The sequence below is a fragment of the Stegostoma tigrinum genome, chromosome 29, assembly GCF_030684315.1.
Source record: "Stegostoma tigrinum isolate sSteTig4 chromosome 29, sSteTig4.hap1, whole genome shotgun sequence".
Classification (NCBI taxonomy): Eukaryota; Metazoa; Chordata; class Chondrichthyes; order Orectolobiformes; family Stegostomatidae; genus Stegostoma; species Stegostoma tigrinum.
Genome location: NC_081382.1, coordinates 42,940,078 through 42,965,601, shown reverse-complemented (window position 1 = coordinate 42,965,601; position 25,524 = coordinate 42,940,078). Strand labels below are relative to the sequence as shown.

At 45.1% G+C, this 25,524-nt stretch overlaps 1 protein-coding gene across 1 annotated transcript in view; it reads left to right on the top strand.

The window, feature by feature from the left end:
- LOC125465428 (neurogenic locus notch homolog protein 1-like) overlaps positions 1 to 13,916 on the top strand; it is a 110,715-nt gene extending 96,799 nt beyond the window's left edge. Inside the window, exons 27-34 of the mRNA XM_059638134.1 lie at positions 606 to 754; positions 1,791 to 2,007; positions 7,203 to 7,296; positions 7,745 to 7,910; positions 8,734 to 9,035; positions 9,395 to 9,542; positions 9,952 to 10,049; positions 10,417 to 13,916. Coding sequence (XP_059494117.1) covers positions 606 to 754; positions 1,791 to 2,007; positions 7,203 to 7,296; positions 7,745 to 7,910; positions 8,734 to 9,035; positions 9,395 to 9,542; positions 9,952 to 10,049; positions 10,417 to 11,790 — 2,548 coding nt within the window. The 3' untranslated portion in view covers positions 11,791 to 13,916. The remainder of the gene's footprint in view (positions 1 to 605; positions 755 to 1,790; positions 2,008 to 7,202; positions 7,297 to 7,744; positions 7,911 to 8,733; positions 9,036 to 9,394; positions 9,543 to 9,951; positions 10,050 to 10,416) is intronic.
- Positions 13,917 to 25,524: the final 11,608 nt, after the last annotated feature.

Genomic DNA, 25,524 nt, shown 5'->3' with positions numbered 1-25,524 from the left:
GTACAGACAACATGTGCCCATCCCCCTTTAAAAAAAAACCATGACCACTATTTTGTGGAAACGTAGGGGCAGCACATTGGATAAGTGGCTAGCACTGCTGCCTCACAGTACCAGGGGCCCAGGTTCGATTCCACTCTCAGGTGACTCTGTGTGTAGAATTTGCATGTTCTTCCCATGTTGGTGTGGGCACTCTGGTTTCCTCTCACAGTCCAAAGATGTGCAGGTTGGGTGGATTGGCCATACTAAATGCAGGGTTTTGGGATAGGGTGTGGGATGGGATACCCTTAGAGGGTCAGGGCAGACTTAATGGGCCAAATGGCATCTCTCTGCACTGTAGGGATTCTATGATTCTGGGGGGTTGAGGTGCAGGACTTAGAAGAGTTTTGCTGAGTGCCCTGGGGCTAATAGTCACCTTGTAACCAACGGAGATTATTGGTTCATTGTCACACCACAATTTGAGAGATTTGGTTGCGTGCAAATAGGCACTCACCTTTCCTACATGAAAAACAAGTTGACTGGATTGGATATTGTCTGTGAGGCACTCTGGGTTAGCCTGAGGTGGTGAAGGTGCTACACAAATGCTCTATGTATTTTTCCTTGGCTAGGTCGATTGTTCACCTGGAAATAGATAATCGACAGTGTTACCAGGCTTTCTCTGACTGTTTCGCCAGCGCAACAGATGTGGCAGCTTTCCTAGGTGCCATGGCTTCCCAAGGCAGCCTCCAGCTCCCATACAACATTGAGACTGTGGAGAGTAAGTGTGAGATTTTGACATGTCCCCATACCTTCAGAGGAATGTGGTGCAGGAAAATAAAGCACACATTGTCCGACAGACTAATTAACCACCTCTCAAAGGGTACCTCTGATCCAACTTATCAGCTGCCAAATCATTAAGGCAAAAAAGAAGGAATTGATCGGAGTGGATGAGAAGTTGATATCTTTGTAGTTAGGATCAGTCTGTAATTCCCGAGATTTTGACAGATTAATCCTGCCGTGCTAATTTGATGATCACTAAATCCTTTCCCTTCGAGGGCGAGACAAGAGTTCGACGTTCTTCAAGTCAAAAGAAGGAAAATACAAACAAACCCCTAGCACCGTTCTGGGACATTTTTCTCTCTTTCGTTTATGTTTTTTTGCAATTCTGATTACCCATCATTTAACTGACCTTGTTCAGAGAGTTTATCACACCGACTGAATCCTAATTTCTCTTCATGCATCTATATAAAATGGAACCCTCGTAGTTTATAACTCTGCGCTTACTGTTCGTGGTCTGATTCTCCTTCTCCCTCTCAACCTCTCCATCTTTCTCACTCTGTCTTTCCCTCTCCCACCCTCTACCTTCCCCATCCTTTGTGCTTCACATTTCTTCCCCGTCTACCTTTTTTCTCTCCTTCTCTTCCCTTTCTCTCTCTCTATTGTCTCTCTATTTTTCCCACTCCTCTTTATTCTTCTCTCTCCGTCCTTCTCTCCTCTCGCTTCCCCCTCCCTTTTTTTCTCTTCTGTCTCTCCTTCTGTCCTCTATCTCTCCATTTTCTCTTCCTCCTCTCTCCTTCCACTGCCTCCTCTCCACCTCCACTCCCACCACTCTTTCCTTCTCTTCTTTCATCTCTCTTCCTCTCTCTCTCCCTTTCTCCTTCTCTCACTCCCTCTCTCCTCTCATTGCTTTTCTCTCTCTTCTTGCTCTCTCCCTCTGTCTCCTTCGCTCCTCCCTCCCTCTTTCTCTCCCGTACCTCTCCTTCTCTCTGTTTCACGTCTGTTTTGATAATTTCCTCCTCCTGCATTCTCTTCAGGTAAAGGAATTGTGACCATTCATGACGATAACCTGTACCCCATGTATGTCGTGGTGTCTGTGCTCATATTCCTGGCCTTCATTGGGATGGGGGTGCTGGTGTCTCGGAAACGACATCGAGAGCATGGACAGCTCTGGTTCCCTGAAGGTTTCAAGGTGACGGAGAGCAGCAAGAAGAAACGCCGGGAACCGGTGGGCGAGGATTCGGTCGGGTTGAAGTAAGTTAGACTTTAACAATTTGCTATTTTTAGTTTATCAGCTGCCCAGATTGGAGGGTTGATGTGCGAGTGTGTATGACTGTGTGTCTGTATGTGAGGAGGCATGTTTCCCATCAATTTGTCACAGCACCTTGCACAGACCATAATGTCCGTATTTAACGTCTGAGTATGTGACTGCAGTAACTCTTCTTATCCCCTTGGCTTTGAACCTTAGCAAGGCAGGTAACTTCCAGTAGCACTGCCCCCTTCCATCATTCTATACCAGTTGGTCAAATGGCCACTTGGTGAGATTTAACTTAATGTCATTCTATTTTAGTCATATCCTGTCTCAGAGTATCTGTACTCAGTTGTCTGTGTGTTTGTCCTCTCTCTGTCTGAGGATCTTTCTCTGTCCACGTCTCTCTTTCTATCCGCATGTCTCTCTTGTCTGTGTGCCTCTATCTGTCTGGGGTCTCTCTTTCCCTGGTGTGTGTCTCTGTTTCGGGTCACTCTATGTCGGGTTGTGCCTCTCTCGCTCTGCATGCCTCTCTCTCTAAGTCCGGGTGTGTGTCTCTATCTGGGGTCTCTCTCTGTCCGGGTGTGTGCCTCTATCTGGGGTCGCACTCTGTCCGGGTGTTTGTCTCTATCTGGGGTCTCCTTCTGTCCGGGTGTTTGTCTCTATCTGGGGTCTCTCTCTGTCCGGGTGTTTGTCTCTATCTGGGGTCTCTCTCTGTCCGGGTGTGTGCCTCTATCTGGGGTCTCTCTCTGTCCGGGTGTGTGTCTCTATCTGGGGTCTCTCTCTGTCTGGGTGTGTGCCTCTGTCTGGGGTCTCTCTCTGTCCGGGTGTGTGTCTCTATCTGGGGTCTCTCTCTGTCCGGGTGTTTGTCTCTATCTGGGGTCTCTCTCTGTCCGGGTGTGTACCTCTATCTGGGGTCTCTCTCTGTCTGGGTGTGTGTCTCTATCTGGGGTCTCTCTCTGTCCGGGTGTTTGTCTCTATCTGGGGTCTCTCTCTGTCCGGGTGTTTGTCTCTATCTGGGGTCTCTCTCTGTCCGGGTGTGTACCTCTATCTGGGGTCTCTCTCTGTCCGGGTGTGTGTCTCTATCTGGGGTCTCTCTCTGTCCGGGTGTGTGTCTCTATCTGGGGTCTTTCTCTGTCCGGGTGTGTGCCTCTATCTGGGGTCTCTCTCTGTGCGGGTGTGTACCTCTATCTGGGGTCTCTCTCTGTCCGGGTGTTTGTCTCTATCTGGGATCTCTCTCTGTCCGGGTGTTTGTCTCTATCTGGGGTCTCTCTCTGTCCGGATGTGTACCTCTATCTGGGGTCTCTCTCTGTCCGGGTGTTTGTCTGTATCTGGGGTCTCTCTCTGGGGTTTCTGTCCATGTGTCCCTCTTTGTCTGGTGGTCTCTCTGTGCAGATTTGTGTCGGAGATTTCCTCCCCCTATTCCTCCAATGTCACTCTCCTCCATTTTCCGTTGATGCAGTTTGTGCCTTTATTTTCTCTCTGTTCACCATCTCGCTCAGGCTCAGGCTTTCATTTAGAGCCTATTGTTGTCTTTAGCCAGCTCAATCCCTCTCCATACAGAATTATACTCAAAGAGGCCATTCGGTTCATCTGCTCTGTGTTGGTGTTCATCCTGCACATTAATAATATCCAATTCCAGAGAGCTACTCTGTTTTCCTTTATCCTGTATTCATTTTGAAGACCTCTCTAACTTGGATCTTAAATGTTGACCCGATTTCTGCTTCAATCAATAACTTTGAACGTAAAAACCTCACAACCGCCTTCTGTGAGGAGTTTATTCAACCCATGTCCTAATCTCCAATTTAATCCTCTGCCGGTGTCCATGACTCAGGATCCTGCAATCAGCTTCAACATGTCCCATCTCTTATAATGTTAAAGATTTTGATTCAGTTAATAAAGTCCTCAGACTAGGCTGTTTCCTGGTGAATCCGAACTTGAGAAACGTCAATATGTCTGTCCTTTGCTATGGAGACCAATATTACACATAGTCCACTCACTGTGGACTTCCTGAGGTTTATGTGCACTTACCATTAGGTCAGAAATCCATTAGACATAGGAGCAGAGTAGTGCCATTTGGCCTATCGAGTCTGGTTCACCATTCAATCATGTCTGATACATGTTTCTCTAACCCATCTCCTGCTTTCCCTTTGTAACCCTTGTTCCTTTTATTAATCAAGAACCTAACTATTTCTGTCTTAAGTACACTCAATGACTTGGCCTCCACAGTCCTTTGTGCAATGACTTCCACAGATTCACCATCCTCTGGATCCTCATCTCAGTTTTAAAGGGTTGTCCCTTCACTCTGAGGGTATGCCCCGAGTCCTAGGCTCTCTTACCAGTGGAAACATCTTCTCTATGTCTCTGACGAAGGGTCTAGGCCGAAACATCAGCTTTTGTGCTCCTGAGAAGATGCTGCTGGGCCTACTGTGTTCATCCAGCCTCACATTTTATTCTCTATGTCTGTACCTTTCATCATTCTCTAAGTTTCAATGCCATTCTCCCTCATCCTCAGCTGCTCCTCACATGACAAGTCCTTCATCCTTGGGATTCTAGACCCCTCCAAGACCAACATATCTATCCTTAGATATAGAACCCAAAACTGCTGACAATATTCCAGATGTGGTCTGACCAGAGTCTTACACAGCCTCAACAGTACATTCCTGTTCATATATTCTAGCCCTCTTGAAATGAATGCTAACATTGCATTTGTCTTCCTAATTGCCAACTGAACCTCACGTTAATCTTAAGAGAACACTAATCTAGGACTCTTGGGCCCCTTTGTGTTTCAGATTTCAGAAGCCTCTTCCCATTCAGAAAATAGTCAATGTCTCTATGCTGGATACTAAAGGGCATAGCCTCACTCTTTTCCTATGTTGTGACTTACTATTACATCTCACTTTACATCCCACACATCTATATCTTCTGACCCAGTTTCTATCTGTCTGCTTCATAGAACATGCTGCTCACAAGTTAAATTCTACTTCCTCTGACTTCCCCCCCAAAGCACCAAAGCTCCATCACATTCACAATTTCTTAAAGAAAATGTGCTACGTTACCTATTGCCCCATCTTACCACAGCCAATAGCCTCTCACTCTCACATAATTCATTCTTTGTCCTCTTTAACTCTCATTAGAATATTTGGACACCGATTCCCACTTCCAACCAATTTGAGAAAGCTATGTAAATCTTCACATTCTTTCTAAGCAGTTTCTACATACAACTTTCTTCTCCTAACTCCACACTCCTTAATTTTTCCAATGGACATTCGTAGCACTTTGTCAAAGGCTTTCTTGAGGTCCATATACACCACATGCATTGTATTACCTCTGCCATGCCAACTGTCACCTCTATAAATAAGTCCATACTTACTACTTCACCTTATATTCTCCTTTGGTCCATCAGCCTATCCCAGCTCTTTGATGTGTCTATCCAATCGTAGATTTCACTTTGTCATTTCCTAACAATCAGCAGTTTTCTCCTTCTCAAGTATTTTTCCAATTCTCTGTGGAAAGCTCCTGTTAAGTCTGGTCCCATTGCTCTTTCAGGCAGCACATCCCACAAACAACACACTGTGTCAGAAAAAATCCTCCTCTCCCCCTCTGGTTCATTTACCGATTCCGTTTAATTTCTGTCTCTCTGGTCACTGACCCTCCTGACCCAGAAACACACACTTCTCATTGATTCAGTTAAACCCCTCCTTGATTCTGTTCTGAAGAAGGATCACTGGACCTAAACCACTTACTCTGATTTCTCTCCACCAATGCTGTCAGACCTGCTGAGTTTTTCCAGCAATTTCTATTTTTGTTTCCTGATTTCAATCACCTTGATCAAATCTTCTTCTTAACCTTCCCTGCTGAAAGGAGAACAATTCCAGCAACTCCAGTCTCTCCACATTCACTCAACTCCCTCATCCCTGGGATCACTACAGTAACTCTCCCCCACACTCTCTGCATAGCCTCAAAGTCAGAATTAGACACCCTGCTAAGACCTAACCAGGGATTTATAGAAAAATAATATGATTTCTTAGCTTTTGTATTTAGTAATTTTAACCTTCAATTTGAAATTCCAAGTTTTCATTGGTCACAGGTTTGACTTGTAATTATTTGGTTACTATCTAATTTATCCTTCAGATGTTGACAGGATATCTAACTCAGTCGCTTGCAGCTCCCTCGTTACTTTCTTTCACGCGTAACAGAATTTTGAAATGTCAGTTCTGAAAACAAATTATCAGTTCTCGCTTTGTCAAAAGCACAGATATTCGGGAATGATTTTATGTACTCACCCTTTCTCACTCTCCTGTGTACAATACAATTTATCTCTTTCTCTGCATCTCATTTTGTCTTATTCTCCCTCTCTCCCTCTGCTGCCAGTTCCTCCCTGTCTTTTCCTATGTCCTCTCATTTTCTCCTTTCTCTCTCCCTTCCCTTCTACTTCCTTCCTTCCTCTCTTTTTCCCTCTCTTCTTTCCTTCTGTCTGTTTCTCTCTTCTTTTCCCCCTCCTTCACTCCTCTCCCCTCCCTTCCACCTCTTCTGCCTTGGAGGTTCCTTCAAGCTTGATGTGATCTAGTGTCAAAGGCAACATTGCCTTCCTGGTCTAACTAGAAGGGTCTTGTTGAGTGAACAGTAAGGAGTTTGTCATACACTAGGACTGTTTACACAGAACATGAATATCACCCAAATCAGTACAGACAATGCAAGAAGCTCCTGAGCTTAAGGAATTTCTCATAACTCCTCCTTTAGAGTCCCCGTCACATTGTCACCATACTGTCAATTATTAAACCATTCAGACACTTTTTCATCCATGTACAAAAATTTCCATTTCTAACCTCCACCCCTCTCCTTCCTGGTCTCCTTCTAGTCCTCCTCCCTCTCTCTTCCCCACTTTTCTTCTACCAGTCTTATCTTTATCTCTCTCACAGTCCTTACCCCCCTCTCTCCGCCACCATCCTCCTGCTCTCTAAACCCCCAGTTTTCCCCCATCTCGCCCCCCCATCACTCTCCCAAAACCACCCCAACCTCAGTCCACCACCCCACCCCCACCCACTCTCCGTCCCCGACCTGGCTGCTGATTTTTCCTGCTCAGCTTGAAGCTTTCCTTCCTGAGCAGTTTGGGAGGTTCTCAATATTCCTCCTGTCGAGGAAATGGTGAAGAAACCAGATGGTGTGGTCACTCATTCCTCATCTGAACTGTTGACAGGCCTTTGAAGAATGTTTCTGATGGAGCACTCATGGATGACAACCAAAATGAGCACTGGGGCGATGACAGGGGGACTGAAACCAAGAGATTCAAGGTATGGGATCCTGTCTTGCATGGTCTTCTCTAACCTCACCCCTCCTGTGAGCCATCAAATCACTCAGCCTTCTGTGTGACACCTGACCACTGACTCTTCTCTCCCTTCCCCTTCGCTTCTCTCCCTCCCCCTCTTCCTTTTTCCTTTCCCCACCATCTCTCTCTCCCTGCCACCATCTCTCTCTCCCTTCCACTGTCAATCTCTCTTCCACCATCTCCTGCTTCTTTACCCTATCCCTCCCCCTCCTTCTCTCCTTGCCCCTCCCCTTCCCTCTCTTCATTCCTTCCTCCCTCCGTTCTCCTTCCTCCCTCCGTTCTCCTTCATATCTCCATTCCCCTCCCTCTCACCATTTCCCTGCCTCTCTCCTTCCCCCTGCCTCTCTCCCTCCACCTCCCCCCTGCTTCTCTTCCTATCTGATGATGTGGTTTCTGTTTGTGCTTCTGCACAGTTCGAAGAGCAAGTGATCTTGGTGAACCGTGAGGAGAATGCTGACCACAGACAGTGGACACAGCAACACCTGGATGCTGCTGATCTCCGACTGCCCACCATGGCCCCCACCCCTCCTCAGGGGGAGACTGAGTCTGACTGTATGGACGTCAATGTCAGAGGCCCAGGTAAGTTTCTGAGCCAAACACTGTAAATATACAAACACATCATATAGAGAGCATCATAAAAATCATATATATTCTATAATACAACCCTGTAACACTCAGTAAATGTTAGTTTTTCAGGAACGGTCAAGCAGTTGGTGTGGAGGTCAGAATTTGGGGCATAATATGGGATAAGAAGTGTTAGATGCAGGAAGGTTGTTCCGGATTGTGAGGGGAGTCCAAATCAGATCTCATAGTTAAGGATACAGGATAAGCCTTTTAGAACTGAGATGAGAAATGTTATCATCTAGCCTGCGGAATTCACTATCACAGAAAACAGTCGATGACAAAACAATATATGAATTCAAGAAGGAGTTAGATGTAGCACTTGGGGCTAAAAAGATCAAAGGATATGGGCAAGAAGTGGGAACAGTTAATTAACCAGCCTAGATCAGAATGAATGGCAGGGTATGCTCAAGGGCCAAATGGCCGATTCTTCTGTTTTCAATGCTTTCATATAGCTTTGGGAGTGAGGTCTTGGGGTTGAGGGTGTGGGTTTGGGCTTGAGGGTGTGGGTTTGGGGTTTGAGGGTGAGGGTTTGGGGTTGAGGGTGTGGGTTTGGAGTTGTAGGGTGAGGGTTTGGGGTTGAGGGTGAGGGCTTGGAGTTGAGGGTGATGGCTTGGGGTTGAGGGTGAGGGCTTGGGGTTGTGATGAAGAGCGCAGTGAGCGGATTGGCTTTTGGGAGCTTGGTGTGCGTTAGAGTTGTGGGAACAAGGGTGAGGTTACCATTACATGATATCCTGCTGTTACTAACAATCATTGTTTTCCCACCAATTTTCCTCCCCAGATGGGTTCACCCCCTTGATGATCGCCTCATGCAGTGGAGGGGGTTTGGAGATGGCGAACAGCGAGGAGGAAGTAGATGATGCCTCTGGGAACCTCATCTCTGATTTCATCTACCAGGGGGCCAAGCTGCACAACCAGACTGACCGGACTGGCGAGACTGCCCTGCATTTGGCCGCACGCTATGCCCGTTCAGATGCAGCCAAACGCCTCCTAGAATCAAGTGCAGATGCCAATATCCAGGACAACATGGGCAGGACCCCTCTGCATGCTGCTGTGGCTGCTGATGCCCAAGGGGTTTTCCAGGTAACACACTCACCTCTGTGACTGATTTCACCAAAAGTCATCACCTCCACTACCAACTTTGCCCAAAAAAATCACCTTTGCTACCAATTTCACCAAAAACCATCAGCTTTGAAACTAATTTAAGTAAAAACCATCACCTTCACTGCCGATTTCCCAAAAACACCATGATCTTCCTTATGAATTTCCCAAAAACCATCAGCTCTGCTACTGATATTACCAAAATGTCACCGGGTGGGTGCTGAATCATGTAATTGAACCGGGAACAGCCTCACAGTGCAGAATGGCCTCCATGTATTCCTTCACACTCCCTGTCCTCTCCCCTGATGATCCTGATCCATATTTTATTGTATACCTGGCAGATCCTGATCCGGAACCGAGCCACAGATTTGGACGCGCGGATGCATGACGGAACCACGCCATTAATCCTGGCTGCACGGTTGGCTGTGGAGGGAATGGTGGAGGAGCTGGTGAACTGCCATGCTGACGTTAATGCTGTAGATGACTTTGGTACGAGACTTACTGCCACACATCACCAAACAGAAGCATAGCAGGATCTCAGAGGGGCCTGTCATTGGAACAAATGAAAGACAGGGGTCACTGAGTTGGAGTTGGATAGTTGGGGTCAGGAGTCATTATTTGCAGGTGAATTGTTAAACTGAAGGGTCAGTGATCAAAAGTCCATTGTTAGTATCAGGTGTCACTGATTAAAGGTAGATTGTGGGTCAAGGGTCATAATAGGAGGTGGATTATTGGGGTCAGGGTCACTAGTTGGAGGTAGATTGTTGGGGTCAGGGTTCAATGATTGAATGCAGAGTGTGGGTTCACTGTTTAAGAGACACATTTCCAGGTTTTGGGGTAAACTGACTAGAATCAAGTACAGGGTTGCTCATATTGATAGATAGTCTTCTCTTTCCAGGGAAATCTGCTCTGCACTGGGCTGCTGCTGTCAATAATGTGGAAGCAACACTGGTCCTTTTGAAAAATGGAGCCAATAAGGACATGCAGGACAACAAGGTAAGGAGGTCAGAACTATGCTGACATGGGGTGGATGGCGAGCTGAGCAGCTGAGGGTAGAGACAGATGCATGACACAAGACATTCAGAATAACTGACCAAAGAATAAGAAGGAGAGAAGAACAGGACCCCAATTCAATGACAATTCACTAAATGCAATGTAAGGGTTAATGCCAAGAAAGCTGGAACTATTTGGATAGCTCATAAAAATAATTGACACAGACACAATGGGCTAAATGGTTCCCCATGTTGTATGATTCGTTGTTATGCATGGAGACAGGATGGGATTTTGTGGGTTTGCCTTTTTAGAATCTTCTGGTGCTGAGCTGTGTTAACCTCTGTTCCCTTGTTTCTCTGTCCCCACTCAGGAAGAGACCCCACTGTTCCTGGCAGCTCGGGAAGGGAGTTATGAGACAGGCAAGCTCCTGCTCGAGCACTTCGCCAACCGTGAAATCACGGACCACATGGATCGACTGCCTCGTGACATTGCTCAGGACCGCATGCATCATGATATCGTGAGGTTGCTAGATGAATATAACTTGGTGAGGAGCCCCCAGGTGTCAATGGGCCCCAACACCACCACCCTCTCCCCGACAATCTGCTCGCCCAATGGTTATGTGACCAACCTTAAGTCAGCCAGTCACGGCAAGAAGACCCGGAAGAACAGTGCCAAGGCTGGGAGTGGCAAGGACTCCAAAGAGGCCAAGGCAAAGAGGAAGAAATCCCAAGATGGGAAGGGAAGCCTTTTGGACAATCCAGCTGTCCTGTCCCCCGTCGATTCCCTGGAATCCTCCCACACTTACCTTTCGGACGTGGCCTCTCCTCCTCTCTTGACATCCCCATTCCAGCAGTCACCCAGTATCCAGCTAAACCATTTGCAAGGACTAGCTGGGGATGGGCAACTGAACCTGGGCCACTTGGGCATGGGCAACAAGCAGGAGATGGCTCTGAGTGGGACTAACAGGATGGTCTTCGAATCAGTGGCTCCTCGCCTCTCGCATATGCCCAGCTCCAATGCGCAGCCTCTGGGCAACACTTCAATGGGCATGAACCTGGGAGGGGCTGGGACTGTGAGCAGTCAGTGTGACTGGCTGGCTAGGATGCAGGCTGGAATGCCACAAAACCTTTACAGTGCCTTGAGGAATCCAGTCCACTCCCAAGCCAGCAGACTCCAGCAGAACCAGCATGGAATAATGACCTCCCTACATAGCGGACTCCCTAACACCACTTTGTCTCCGATCGTCAACTACCAGGGTCTGACCAACACCACAAGGCTGTCCCAACCCCATCTGATACAGCAGCAATCACAGGCCATGCAGCCCCTCAGTACATTGTCCACTGGAAATGCTCACCCCACGAGTCAAAACTACTGCAATGGTGATTCAAGGCAGAATGATCTGTCCCCAATGGGGGCAAACAACCTCCCCATGCACATGGTTTCAGCTCAGGACACCCAGCTGATCCAGACATCAATGCCAAACTCCATGAGTCAGTCAATGGCTACCACACAGTTCCTGACTCCTCCCTCTCAGCACGGGGGCTACTCCTCCATGGACAACACGCCAAACCACCCTTTTCCATTGGCTGACCATCCTTTCCTCACCCCCTCCCCGGAGTCCCCTGATCAATGGTCCAGCTCCTCGCCGCATTCCAACATGTCAGATTGGTCAGAAGGTATCTCCAGTCCTCCAACCAGCATGCACTCCCAAATGGGACACCTCGCTGACCAGGTTTTCAAGTGAATTCCTCTTTCCCCGCAACATCCTCCTCTTTCTCCCCACATCCAGCCTCCCCCTTCCCTTCCCAGGCGACAATGACAGAGACTTGTAACAGGTCAGTGAGAGAGTCTTCAACTGGACTGTAGGAAGATACTTGCCCAGTTTTTGCTCTGGTTTGAAAGAAATGAGGATGGGGTGGAGTTTTATTCTTTGCTTTTTGTTTAATTTATTTATGTACTTTACGTTTTACTGCATCCTTTATTTAAAAGCATCGATGGGTTTTATCTGTTGGTGTTGAAGAGGTGGCCGATTGTCATGTGTTTGCTGATCTCCTATACAAACTTGGGCAGTTAGAGACTATTGCTTTTGTAGAAATCTGACAATTCTATTTAAAACAAAAAATTATATAGCTGATATTTGTGTTAATTGGTTTGTGGCCAAATAATTTGTTGCTAATAATTAATGCATAAAATAGTGTGACATATTTATGCGAGTTCTGAATCTTCACAGAAAGGAGTAAAAATGAATACAAACATGTATTTGTGTACCCCTTGAATACCAATACTTACCCAATCAATCACACTCATTCATTCACTCACACATTCACTGACCCTCACTTATTCACTCACCATTTCTCTCACTCACTCAGCACTCATTCTTTGTCTCACTCACTCATTTATTCAATCAATCCCTCACACATTCATTCACTCTGTCTCTCTCTCTCACTCACACACCCTTCAATCACTTGCTCATTTAATCACTCACACTTACACACACATTCACATGCAATCGTGTATGCACAGTCAAAACTCTTGCGCTTTCACACATTCACCTGTTCACACTCTCGATCACCCTGTTAGCTGCACAATGCAGGGTGTAGCATCAGAGTGTTTAGTGTTCCAGCTGCACAATGAATAGCATGGCTTTCAGAAGATGCTCAGTTCCTGTAGACTGCACACGCTAAAAACATCATGAGTGTGGTTTTCAACTCTTATCGTGGAGTTGCTGTGTACAATATTATCCTGAAGATTCTAATATTGTGGTCTCGGCCCCTGAAATTGAACCCAAGAAAGTGAGCTCTTTTGATCGATACCAGGAGAGATGCTTTTAACCTGTTTTTGTAACCACCTTGTGAAGACGTTTGTTTATTTCAGTTATTTCAATAATGACACTATGTTCTTTTTTTAAAAAAGTAGCATTTAAGTTATTCTGGGTTGGGGGGAGATACTGAGGGATGGGGGGGGGTTCAAAATATGAATAGTTTGGGTTGTTAAGAACTAGCAGGCAAGTTCTACACCCACTATCTCTGAACAAGTTCTACACCCAGATGTATTCCTCAACCTCCACTCTCCTCCAACACTGGCACCAAGTACCCCCCACACCTCCACGCAGTGAATATATCCTTCCCCATTCCCCAACATCGGCACCAAGGCCCTGCCCTGCCAGCTCCAACTCTGCAGTGGATATATCCTCCCCAAATCTCCAGCAACACTGGCACCAAGTTCCACTTCCCCACCCCAGGCAGTGGATATATCCTTCCCCATTCCCTACCTCCCCTCAGTTTTGACACCTGTCAAAATTCGAATGTCACCTGTTTATAGTGATTGCCTCTTGATCTTGTCATTGTCAGCAGGATGCCACAGCTGGAGGCTTTAACGGGGGCTGGATGGGGCTTGCAAGAGGGGAGAGGATGGGGAATATATCGTAATTCTGAGGTGAGTGTGGGGTGAGGCAGGGAAGGGTGGGTAACGTGACAGACACAATGCCTTTATGTACAATCCCTCAAAATGTGGAATTCTTAAGGGGCAGCTTTCCAATTGGAGATGTGGGGATTGCCTTTGAAAGCAGGCTGTGTAAAGGATGATTGGGCTGTTCAATTGAGAACACCATTTCTTTAGACGTTGTAAATAAACAGTGATTTTTAAGAAGATTTTGTTTCAGAAATCTGTATGATGTAAGCGAGACATTTAAATCTATCCTGACTGTGCATCGCAGCATTTTATAGACTCCAAACTGCCCATGAGAAAATATTCTGGTTTTATAACAGTCAACCAGTGGGGTCTATTCTAAAAATCTGGTGTATTCCCGTTAACTGCTTTTTGTAAAAGGTTCTTATAACAATAAAACTGTGCCAAGGGCATCTAGATCTACTTTGACTGCCTGCTTGTTTTTCATTTCCTGAGGCTCACCATGATTTGGCTTCAGTTCCTGCCTCTTTCTGTACAGATTCCCTCACTCCAGTCCTTCACCTCGGAGAAAGACAGCATCCTGAATCAATACAACCTCTCACCTTTATCATCCCAGGATGTCCCCCGATGCTTCAATGAAGCATAAATCACATATTTGACACTGAGCTGCATCAAATTATTAGAATAGGTGATCAAATGGTTGGTCAAAGAGGTAGATATTGAATCAGCATGTACAAATCTGAAAGGGTTAATGATGAGAAGTGCCATACGGATTTGGAGGAGAGAACAGCTTAGAATCTTGAAGGAGTGGGATAAACTAATCCCACGTAGTGGCAGTGTCACTGGACTTGTAATCCAGAAGCCAAGGCTAATGTTCTGAGGAAGGGTCACCGGACCTGAAACGTTAACTCTGTTTTTTTAATTCACAGATGCTGCCAGACCTGCTGGGCTTTCCCAGCAACTTTGTGTTTATTGTTGTCAATGTTCTGGGGATATGGCTTCAAATCCCACCATGGTGGTTGGTAAAATTTGAATTCAGTAAAAAATCTAGAATTAAAAACTAATCTCATTGCGAATATGTAACCATTGATGATTGTTGTAAAAGCCCATCGGGTTCACTTGTGTCCCTTAAGGAAGGAAATCTGCTAACCTCACTTGGTGTGGCCAAATGTGACTCCAAACAAGCAGCAATGTGGTTGATTCTTCCCTCTAGGTAACTAGGGGATGGGCAATAAATGTTGGCCTGGTCAGTAATGCTCACAGCTCATGCACAAATAAATAAAGTGATTCAGATCCTCTGATAATCTCTGTAATAATATTTGTCACATTAATTTGTACCTAGTTGCTGCCATGCAATAAGCTACATGTGATTCAAGACAAGAGCCTTCTCTTATTAGACTACTGCATGAGACTACACAGGCCCTAAGACCCAAGAGAAAGGATGGATCCAGCAAGCCGGCCAGATAGTTCATACAACATGGCGGCAGTGGTGAGTATACCACTTAGCTGTCTCCTCCTGTTGGCAGGGCAGCGGTCAGAAGATTTCTTCAGACAGCTTCCAGAAGGCAACTTGTGCACACAGTCAGCAGAAGGAAGGGTTTGAGAACCTGACAGAGAAGAAAATTATGATTACACTCCCAATGCAGAACTTACAGTCAACGCTAAAAGATATGACCTAATAAGAAATACGAGTGTGAGCTACAATCTCCCTGTGTAGCTGGAACACCAGTCACAATGAAACAGTAACATATCATCAGCACTGGTGCAAGTGTGATCCAGAGTCAAGATTCAATTGGAGATTGAACGGACAGTAGGCAGTCAATGCCTGAAGATGAAACCCCTGTTGGAAAGGGGAAAACATGTTTTTAAAAATGGTGCAGTATTACTGGATTGGGAAAGCTAGAAGGAAGCAAAGTGCTCATGTTTAGATTAATTGTTACTGTCATAGCTGACACTATGAGACACAGCTACTGTAATAAAAGTCAAAGACCAAAGTAGCAATTTAAAATAGATCATGTCACAAAACCAGAACTAAAGCAATATCAGGGCCAATCAGAAGCTTAAACAGACAAAGCCTAGTGAAAAGCAAAAACGTAGGAGAAAACTTGAGAGATCTACTATTGAAAAAAACAAAACATAAAAATATTTTTTCAAATCGTGGAAACAACAAAACGATTCTTGAGAGCTCCAGATAGCAGGAATCATTGGGGAAAAATGCAATGAATGTATGTGATTCAGCTTACAAGGACTGCAGGAAGCAGGATTAATTAAAATTGCTCAAGAAACTAGAATGATTTATCACGGCCACAATTATCAAGATCCATCTAGAAAAGCTGTGAAATAGGCAGGAATCGGCTTTCAGAAGACAGCAATCCTCCAAATACTTTCCAGTGGAACAACTAACAATTTCAGTGGGAAAGACTCTCGTTGAAAGTCACACGAGAGTTTATAGGTTTCCAGTCTAAAGGGACATTCAAGACTCAAACTGTCAGGCTCAGACTCAAAATCTAACCTTTTTCAATCCAGAAACCAACCAGTCTCCCAGCTTGAAAGAAAATGCATTCTGGTACCATAGTAAAACACCTAGATCGTCTGAATTTGTGAAGGTGAGATTCTGGGGAGAGATTTGTTCATGGTAAATTATATTATATTCATGAATGTAGATATCTTTGTTCTGATTCCAGCTAATGATGATACAACATAAGGAAGACCCCAGGCTGAAATCTGATCAATCAGAAGATAAATGTTAGAACTTCAAGATAATAAAATGTGAGGCTGGATGAACACAGCAGGCCAAGCAGCATCTCAGGAGCACAGATGCTGCTTGGCCTGCTGTGTTCATCCAGCCTCACATTTTATTATCTTGGAATTCTCCAGCATCTGCAGTTGCCATTATCCCAAATGTTAGAACTTGTTTGATGTGGTGGTTGAACACTGAACATACTATCATGAGGCTGTTAATGTTCTTTAACATAAGAACCCAAGCTTTTAACACAAAAAGCTATACATTTATAACCTATAAATATATAAACAAATATATTATTAACATCAACAGCAAAATAACATTTTGACTATTTTTTGATTCCAGCAATGTCTTTTACAGATACTTCAGTGGAATTGAGTATCACTCCTATCTTAACTTGTTAATTTCTTACTTAATTAAGCCATTCTGGTTATATAAGCTAAACCTCTTTCCAATTCTGACAGGTTGAAAACTTCTACACAGACTCTCACAGCTTGGAAAGTTTATTAGCCAAGCTGGAGATTTTTACACAGTTCACAAACCTGATCTACTGCTAGGATGACAGCTGATTTTTCTGATCTGAAGGCAAACTATTGGTGAGCTCTCTTTTTTATGTGTCATAAAAGTTCAACTTTGTGAACACTTTAACAATTAACCCCAAAGGTGTCTCATCAAGGTAGTTAACTTAAATTCCATGCATTTTTCAAATAATTAGTTAGTTCACTATTCCAAATGAATTTCTGACATTTTTAAAAAGTTACCTTTGCAGTATTGAAACTATAAATCTATTCACCTCCACTTTAAAATAGAAATTTCCAAATTAAAATATAAATTGTCATTCTGCATTCATAATGGATGAATAGCTTGAGGGAGAAATGCTGCATCAGGACGTCAAGGTATGAAAGGATTAATTCTGAGGACTGCCTTAAGCATCACCCACTCTGTAAATGTTGCACAGGTTGAGGAAACAACACCACAAGACTTCAAAGGTAATGGGAACTGCAGATGCTAGAGAATCTGAGATAACAAAGTGTGGAGCTGGATGAACACAGCAGGCCAAGCAACATCTTAGGAGCACAAAAACTGATGTTTCGGGCCTAGACCCTTAATCAGAAAAGGGGGATGGGGAGAGGGAACTGGAATAAATAGGGAGAGGGGGGAGGTGGATTGAAGGTGGATAGAAGAGAAGATAGGTGGAGAGGAGACAGACAAGTTAAAGGGGTGGGGATGGAGCCTGTAGAGTTGAGTATAGGTGGGGAGGTAAGGAGGGGATAGGTCAGTCCGGGGAAGACGGACAGGTCAAGGGGGCGGGATGAGGTTAGGAGGTAAGAGATGGAGGTGCGGCTTGAGGTGGGAGGAGGGGATAGATGAGAGGAAGAACGGGCTAGGGAGGCGGGGACGAGCTGGGCTGGTTTTGGGATGCAGTGGGTGGGGTGGAAGAGCTGGGCTGGTTTTGGGATGCGGTGGGGGAAGGGGAGATTTTGAAGCTTGTGAAATCCACATTGATACCATTGGGCCGCAGGGTTCCCAAGCGGAATATGAGTTGCTGTTCCTGCAACCTTCAGGTGGCATCACTGTGGCACTGCAGGAGGCCCAGGATGGACATGTCGTCTAAGGAATGCCAGGGGGAGCTGAAATGGTTCGTGACTGGAGGAAACAAATCTACCATCTGGCTTTTCCTTAACGTGTCAAACAATGTCTATCATATTAATGTAACTTGTAAATAGTTGCTATTATGTAAAAATTTTTATTCATGGGATGGCAGGTGGAACTCTGCAAAATGAATATTTATTGCCTATCTGTAACTGCCCTTGAACTGAGGGGCATTGTAAAACCACATCAGAGAGCAGTTAAAAATCAGTCACATCACTCTGGGTATGGAGTCACAGATATACCATACCAGGTAAAGATTTTTAAATGACTAACAGTGATTATATGGTCAGTTTTTAATTTCAGATTTGTACTGAATTCAGATTTCAGCATTAGGCATGGTGGGAATTGAACACATCCTGAGGAATCAGCTTGGCTCACCTGATCACTAGCACAATAACATTGCCACTAGGCTACCACAGACAAGAGCTCCTTTTGGTCAGATTACTAACTTGTTTCAGTCAATGAATCCAGTCCAAGCAGGCCCTGTAAATCCCCACCAGAAAAGTGGAAAGAGAGAGAGAGGTGGGGAGTCTTAAGAAGGCAATTCTAGTGCTTAGGCCCCATCCAGCCAAAAGCTGCCAATGGTGAAGGAGTTACGCTCAACAATGTGCAAAAGCTCAGAATTGTAAATGTGAAGCTTTGTCCTATAAAGAGACCTGAATCCAGTAAGCATCGGGACAGGCTGTGTGTGTGTGTTGGGGGGTGGTGGTAAGAAAGAATGCATAAGTAGAATTCAGAAGTAGAATGTCCGTCTTCCCTGGACTGACCTAACCGTTACCTCCCTACCTATACTCTCCTCTCCACCTATCTTCTATTCTCTCCATCTTCGGTCCGCCTCCCCCTCTCTCCCTATTTATCCAGCTCCACACTTTGTTATCTTGGATTCTCCAGCATCCGCAGTTCGCACTATTTCTGATACAATTATTCCCTCTATCCTTCATGTCAGTTCTGATAAAAACTCATCCAGGCTCGAAATGTTAGCTTGCTTGCTTTCTATGGATACTGCCTGACCCACGCTATGATACCACTTTCTCTACATCCTCATTATTTTATGAGCTTCTATACGGTCGTCTCTCAAACTTCTACACTGCTGGATAGAGCAGGGACAGGAATGGTTGTTGCAGGTTCCGGGATTTAGATGTTTCAGTAAGAAGAGAGAAGATGGTAAAAGCGGGGGAGGTGTGGCATTGTTGGTCAAGGACAGTATTACAGTTGCAGAAAGGATGTTTGGGGATTCGTCAAGTGAGGTAGTATGGGCTGAGGTTAGAAACAGGAAAGGAGAGGTCACCCTGTTGGGAGTTTTCTATAGGCCTCCGAATAGTTCCAGAGATGTAGAGGAAAAGATAGCAAAGTAGATAGAGTTAGATAGGGAGAGCGTTTTTCCTAGGATGGTGACGGCGAGCACGAGGGGGCAAAGCTTTAAATCGAGGGGTGAAAGATATAGGACAGATGTCAGCGGTAGTTTCTTTACTCAGAGAGTAGTAAGGGAATGGAACACTTTGCCTGCAACGGTAGTAGATTCGCGAACTTTAAGTACATTTAAGTCATCATTGGACAAGCATATGGATGTACATGGAATAGGGTCGGTTAGATGAGCTTCAGATTGGTATGACAGGTCGGCACAACATCGAGGGCCAAAGGGCCTGTACTGTGCTGTAATGTTCTATGTCTATGTCTATGATCTTCAGCACTTTTTGCTTTTGGTACAGATTCCAACACCTGCAGTAAATTTGCTCTGACAAAGAGGGATGCTCTTCCACATGGATTCAGATAATTTGACTTTGCTGCCCTCAGCTGGATGTCAGTGCAACTGCAACATAAATTCAGATCATCTCCAAACCCAAACCCATCTCAACCTCAAATGAAACAAAGAACCACAGGTGCTGAAGATCAGAAGCAAAAACAGAAAATGCTGGAGAAACTCAACAGATCTAGCAGTATCCATGGAGAAAAAACAGTGTTAATGTTTCAAGTCCAATGACCCTTCTTCAGAATATTCTAAAGAGTCAAAGTCTTATCTTAAACTAAAAACCAGAAGAACTGCCGACGCTGTAAATCAGGAATAAAAACAAAGTTGCTGGAAAAGCTCAGCAGGTTTGGCAGCATATGTGAAGGAGTAAACAGAGTTAATGTTCAAGTCCGGCAACCCTTACTCAGAACTAATGGCTGGGAAAACTTCAGTTTATATGCAGAAAAAAGGGGAGGGGTGGGATAGGGCGTAAACAATAGGATAGAGCCTAAAGAGAGAGAAGCGCAGTTGAACAGACAAAGAGTTGATAATGATCAGGCTGGGAGGGTGAATGGTTGTTAATGGGGAATATTAGTGACTCATAATAGGTAGGGTGTAATGGCAGGCAATGTGGTAACAAGGCCTGGTGTATGGGTTAGGGGGCTAGGACATGGGAGAGTTTAGGCCCTAAAATTATTGAACTCATCATTGAGTCCAGAGGTCCGCAGGGTCCCAAAGTGGAAAATGAGGTGTTGTTCTTCCAGTTTGCACTGAGCTTCGCTGGAACAGTGCAGCAAGCCAGAGATAGACATGTTGGTCAAGGAGCTGGGTGATGCTTTAAAGTGGCAGGCAATGGGTAATTCAGGGTCTTTTTAGTGAGCAGAATGTAGATGTTCTGCGAAACAGTCACATAGTCTATGGTTTGTTTCCCTGTTGTAGAGGCGACCACATTGTGAGCAGTGAATGCAGTAGAAGAGACTCTGGAAAGTGCAGGTGAAGTGTTGGTTCACCTGGAAGGTATGTTTGGGCCCTTGGATCCTGGGGAGGGAGGAGACAATAGACAGGTGTTGCACCTTCGCCAGTTACAGGGGAAGGTGCCATGGGGCTGTGGGGGAGTGTTGGGGGTGAAAGAAATGTGGAGCAGGGTGTCCCAGAGGGAAAGGTTACAGCAGAAGGCAGACAAAGGGGGGTGGGGGGGAAATATATATCTGGTGGTGGCATCTGCTGGAGGTGGCGGAAATGGCATCTGATGATCTTCTGGGTGTGGATGCTGGTGGGATGATTGGTGAGGACAAGGGGAACCCTATCGCTGTTGTAGGACGGAAGAAAAGGGGTGAAGGCAGAGGTGCAGGAGACGAGTTGGACCCGGTTGAGGGCCCTGTCGACCACGGAGCTGGGGAATCCTCGGTTGAGGAAGAAGGTGGACATTTTGGAGGCTCCATTGTCAAAGCTGGCCTCATCTGAACATATATGACAGAGACAGAGGAACTGAGAGAATGGGATGGAGTCTTTACAGGAAGTGGGGTGTGAGGATGTATAGTCCAGATAGTTGTGGGAGTCAGTGGGTTTGTAGTGGACATCTTAAACTGATGGACATGACCCACCATGCCAACTAGGATTGATCTTGATCAGAATTAGCAACTCAAAACAGGATACTTATGCAGGGCTGTGGTCCATCAACAACAGCTGAATTGTACTTCAACACAACCTACAATCTAATAAAAACTGAAAAAAAAACTGCAGATGCTGTAAATCAGAAACAAAAACAGAAATTGCTGGAAAAGCTGAGCAGGTCTGGCAGCATCTGTGGAGAGAAATCAGAGTTAATGTTGTGGGTCGAGTGACCCTTCTTCAGAACCTCACTCTACAACCTCATGGCTTGGTATATTCCCCATGCTACTATTACCATCAAGCCAGGGACTAATGCTAGTTCAATGAGGGACGCAGGAGGGCATGCCAGGAGCAACACCAGGCATACCTGAAAATGAGGTGTCAACTGGTGAAGCTAACAAACAAGACTACTCACATGCCGAACAGCATAAGCAGCAAATGATAGACAGAACTAAGTGATCCCACAACCAATAGATCAGATATAAGCTCTGCAGTCCTGCCACATCTATAGTCTTGAAGAGTGGTGGACAATTAAATGACTCTCTGGAGGAGGAGACTCCACAAATATCCCAGTTCTCAACATTGGGGGAGCCCAACACATCAGTGAAAAGTTAAGGCTGAAGAATTTGCAAAAATCATTAGCCAGAAGTGCCAAGTAGATGATCCATCTCCGCCTCCTCCAGAGGTCGCTGTCATCCCAGAGACTGGTCTTCAGCCAATTCAATTCACTCCACGTGATACCAAGAAATCTTTGGGAGTACTGGATATTACAAAGGCCATGGGTAGTACATGTTCTAATGCAACAAGATCTGAACAATATGCAGGTTTGGATTGACAATTAGTGAGTGACACTTGTGTCACACAAATGCCAGACAATGACCATTTCTAATAGGAGACGATCTAGGCAGCAACCCTTGACATTAAATGGTGTTACCATCACTGAATCCTCCACTATCAACATCTTGGGTTTACCACTGACCAGAAACTCAACTGGACTCACCACATAAGCACAGTGGCTAAAATAGCAGGCCAAATGCTAGGAATACTTCAGGTACTCACCTCTTGACTCCCCAAAGTCTGTCTACCATCTACAAGGTACAAGTTAGAAGAATGATGTAACACACCCCACTTGCCTGGATGAGTGCAGCTCCAACAACAGCATCCAGGACTAAGCACTTGAGTTCGAGGATGGGTCACTGGACCTGAAAAATTAACTCTGATTTTTGTTCCCAGTTACTTTCCAGCAAGTTCTGTTTTCATCCGAAGACAAAGTGGCCCGCTTGACTGGCACCAGATCCACAAATATCCATTCCCTTCCCCACCAACACACAGTAGCAGCACTGTGCACTATGCACAAGATATGCTGCAGAAATTCACCAAGACTCCTGAGTTAGCACCTTCCAAACCCAAAACCACTTCCATTTAGAAGGACAAGGGCAGCAGATACATGACAACACCACCCCCCGCAAATGCCCCTCCAAGCTATTCACCATCTTGATTTGGAAATATGTCATAGAAACAGAGAAGATGGGAGCAGGAGGAGGACTTTTGGCCTTTTGAGGCTGCTCCGCCATTCTTCATGATCATGGCTGATCATCCAACTCAACAGCCTAATCCTGCTTTCTCCCCATAACTTTTGATCCCATTTGCTCCAAGTGCTATATCTAGTTGTGTCTTGAAAACATCCAATATTTTGGCATCGATCATTTCCTGTGATAATGAATTCCACAGGTTCACAACCTTTCAGGTGAAGAAATATCTCCTCATTTCTGTCCTAAATTGCCTACCCTGAATTCTCGTACTGTGACCCCGGTTCTGGACACACTCACCATCAGGAACATCCTCCCTGCTTCTATCCAGTCCAATCGTGTTAGAATTTTATAAGTCTCTATGAGATTCCCCCACCCCCACCCCATGCCCCATCATTTGTCTGAACTCTACCAAAAACAATCCCAACCTAGTCAATCTCTCTGCCATCCCTGGAATCAACCTGGCAAACCTTCCCTGCACTCCCTTGACAGCAAAAGCATCCTTCCTCAGAAAAGGAGACCAAAACTGTACACAATATTCCAGGTGTGGTCTGACCAAAGCTCTGTACAATTGAAATAACACATCCCTGCTCCTGTCCTCAAAACATCTCGCCTTGTACAGGACATGGGGGCAATCCCGCAACCTTCTTTACCACCTGCTGCACCTACATGCTTACCTTCAGTGACTAGTGCACAAGGTCACCCAGGTTGCATTGCACACTCCCCTCTCCTAACTTATAGCCATTCAGGTAGTAATCTGCCTTCTTGTTTTTTCCTTCTGAAGTGAATAACCTCACATTTATCCAAATTATACTGCATCTGCCATTGATTTGCCCACTCACCCAACTCAGTGAGATCATGCTGAAGGATCTCTGCATCCTCATCACAGTTCACCCTCCCACCCAACTCAGTATCATCTGCAAACCTGGAAATGTTACATTTTGTTCCCTCATCCAAATCATTAGTATATATTGTGAATAGCTGGGATCTAAGCATTGATCCTTGTGGCACCCCACTAGTTACTGCCTGCCAATTTGAAAAGGACCCTGTTTCCCCTTTGTCAACCAGTTTCCTATCCATGTCAATACACTTCCTCAAAGCCCATGTGCTTGGTACCTTCACTGTCGCTGGGTCAAAATCCTGAAAATGCGTCCCTAACAGTGACCAGGTGAGGATGGCAGATGTCCTTCCCCAAAGAATGTTAGTGAACCAGATGGACTTTTTCGACAATTAACAATGGTTTCATTGTTTTCAATAGATTCTTAATTCCATGTAGTTTTTATTGTGTTCAAATTCCACCATCTGCTGTGACAGGATTCAAATTCAGGTCTCCAGAATGTTAGCTGAGGTGTCTGGATTAATGGACTAGTAGCCATATCACTAGGTCATTGCCTCCCATATTCACAGGGTTTGCTGAGGTGATTCTTTTGCTGATCAGAATGCAGCTTCTCGATCTTCCTTCTCCAGGTAATTTCAGTTGTTTGCAAGGGGCACAAGGTGACTGGTTAACACTTATAAAGTTCTATGATGTATTCAGTTACAGTTTATAGAATCTGATGAGGGGAAATAAACTGGTTATCTTCAGGTTTATAGGTAACAAAGTGTGGAGCTGGATGAACACAACAGGCCAAGCAGCATCTCAGGAGCACAAAAGCTGACATTTCGGGCCTAGACCCTTCATCAGAGAGGCCCGAAATGTCAGCTTTTGTGCTCCTGAGATGCTGCTTGGCCTGCTGTGTTCACCCAGTTCCACACTTTATTATCTTGGATTCTCCAGCATCTGCAGTTCCCATTATCTCTGATCTTCAGGTTTATGATGCTTTGTAACCGCAGAGCAAAAACAGCTCCTTGCCTTCCCTTGTCCAATGGCTTCTGACCTGATTATTCACACTTCCAAACTGTTTAGCTGTCTGGAGGCAATTAACAGTTAGCAAGCTAGAGGCCTTTGTCATAGATAACTGGTCACCACTTCATAGACCAATCAACACTAGTTCCTGGTGAAATCTCCATCTGTGTACACCATTTGTCCCAGTTTATCTGCATTAACAGCTTCCTCACTGCTTGTATGAACAACTATGTTTACAGCACTTACAATGAGTGTCAGGTAACTTGCTTTGAAAGCCAATAATGCTTGGCTTTCAAAACAGTTGTTTAGTACGTTAGTCCACTGTCAAAAAGTACAGAAAAACAAAAATACATGATCTTCAAATCACAATGCAGTCAGTTGTTGTGATCTGAAATTGTTGCCATGCTGGCTGAAACAGCAGTGAAACCAAAATCAATACAAACTTTAAAAAGGGTAATTGGATAAATGAATAGGGAGTACAGGAGCTGGGACATCATGTTGAGGTTGTACAGGACACTGATGTGACCTCTTCTGGAGTACTGTGTTCAGGTCTGGTTGCACTGTTTAGGAAGAATATTATTATACTAGACAGGATTCAGAAGAGATTTCAGGTGAAAGGAGAAAGATTTTAAAAAGACATGGGGACAATTTTTTTACACAGAAGGTGATTTGCACGTGGAATAGACTTAGGCAGGAAGTGGTGGATGCGGGTACTGTCACAATGTTTAAAAGACACGTAGATAAGTACATGAATAGGAAAGGTTTGGAGGGATATGGGGCACAAGCAGGTGGGACTAGTTTAGTTTGGGATTACACTCAGCACAGACTGGTTGGACTGAAGGGGCTGTTTGCCTATAGTGTGGAAATAGGCCCTTCGGCCCAACAAGTCCACATTGACCCTTGCAGCATTCTACCCAGTCCCAACCCCTATAACCCACCTAATCTACAGACCCCTGAAC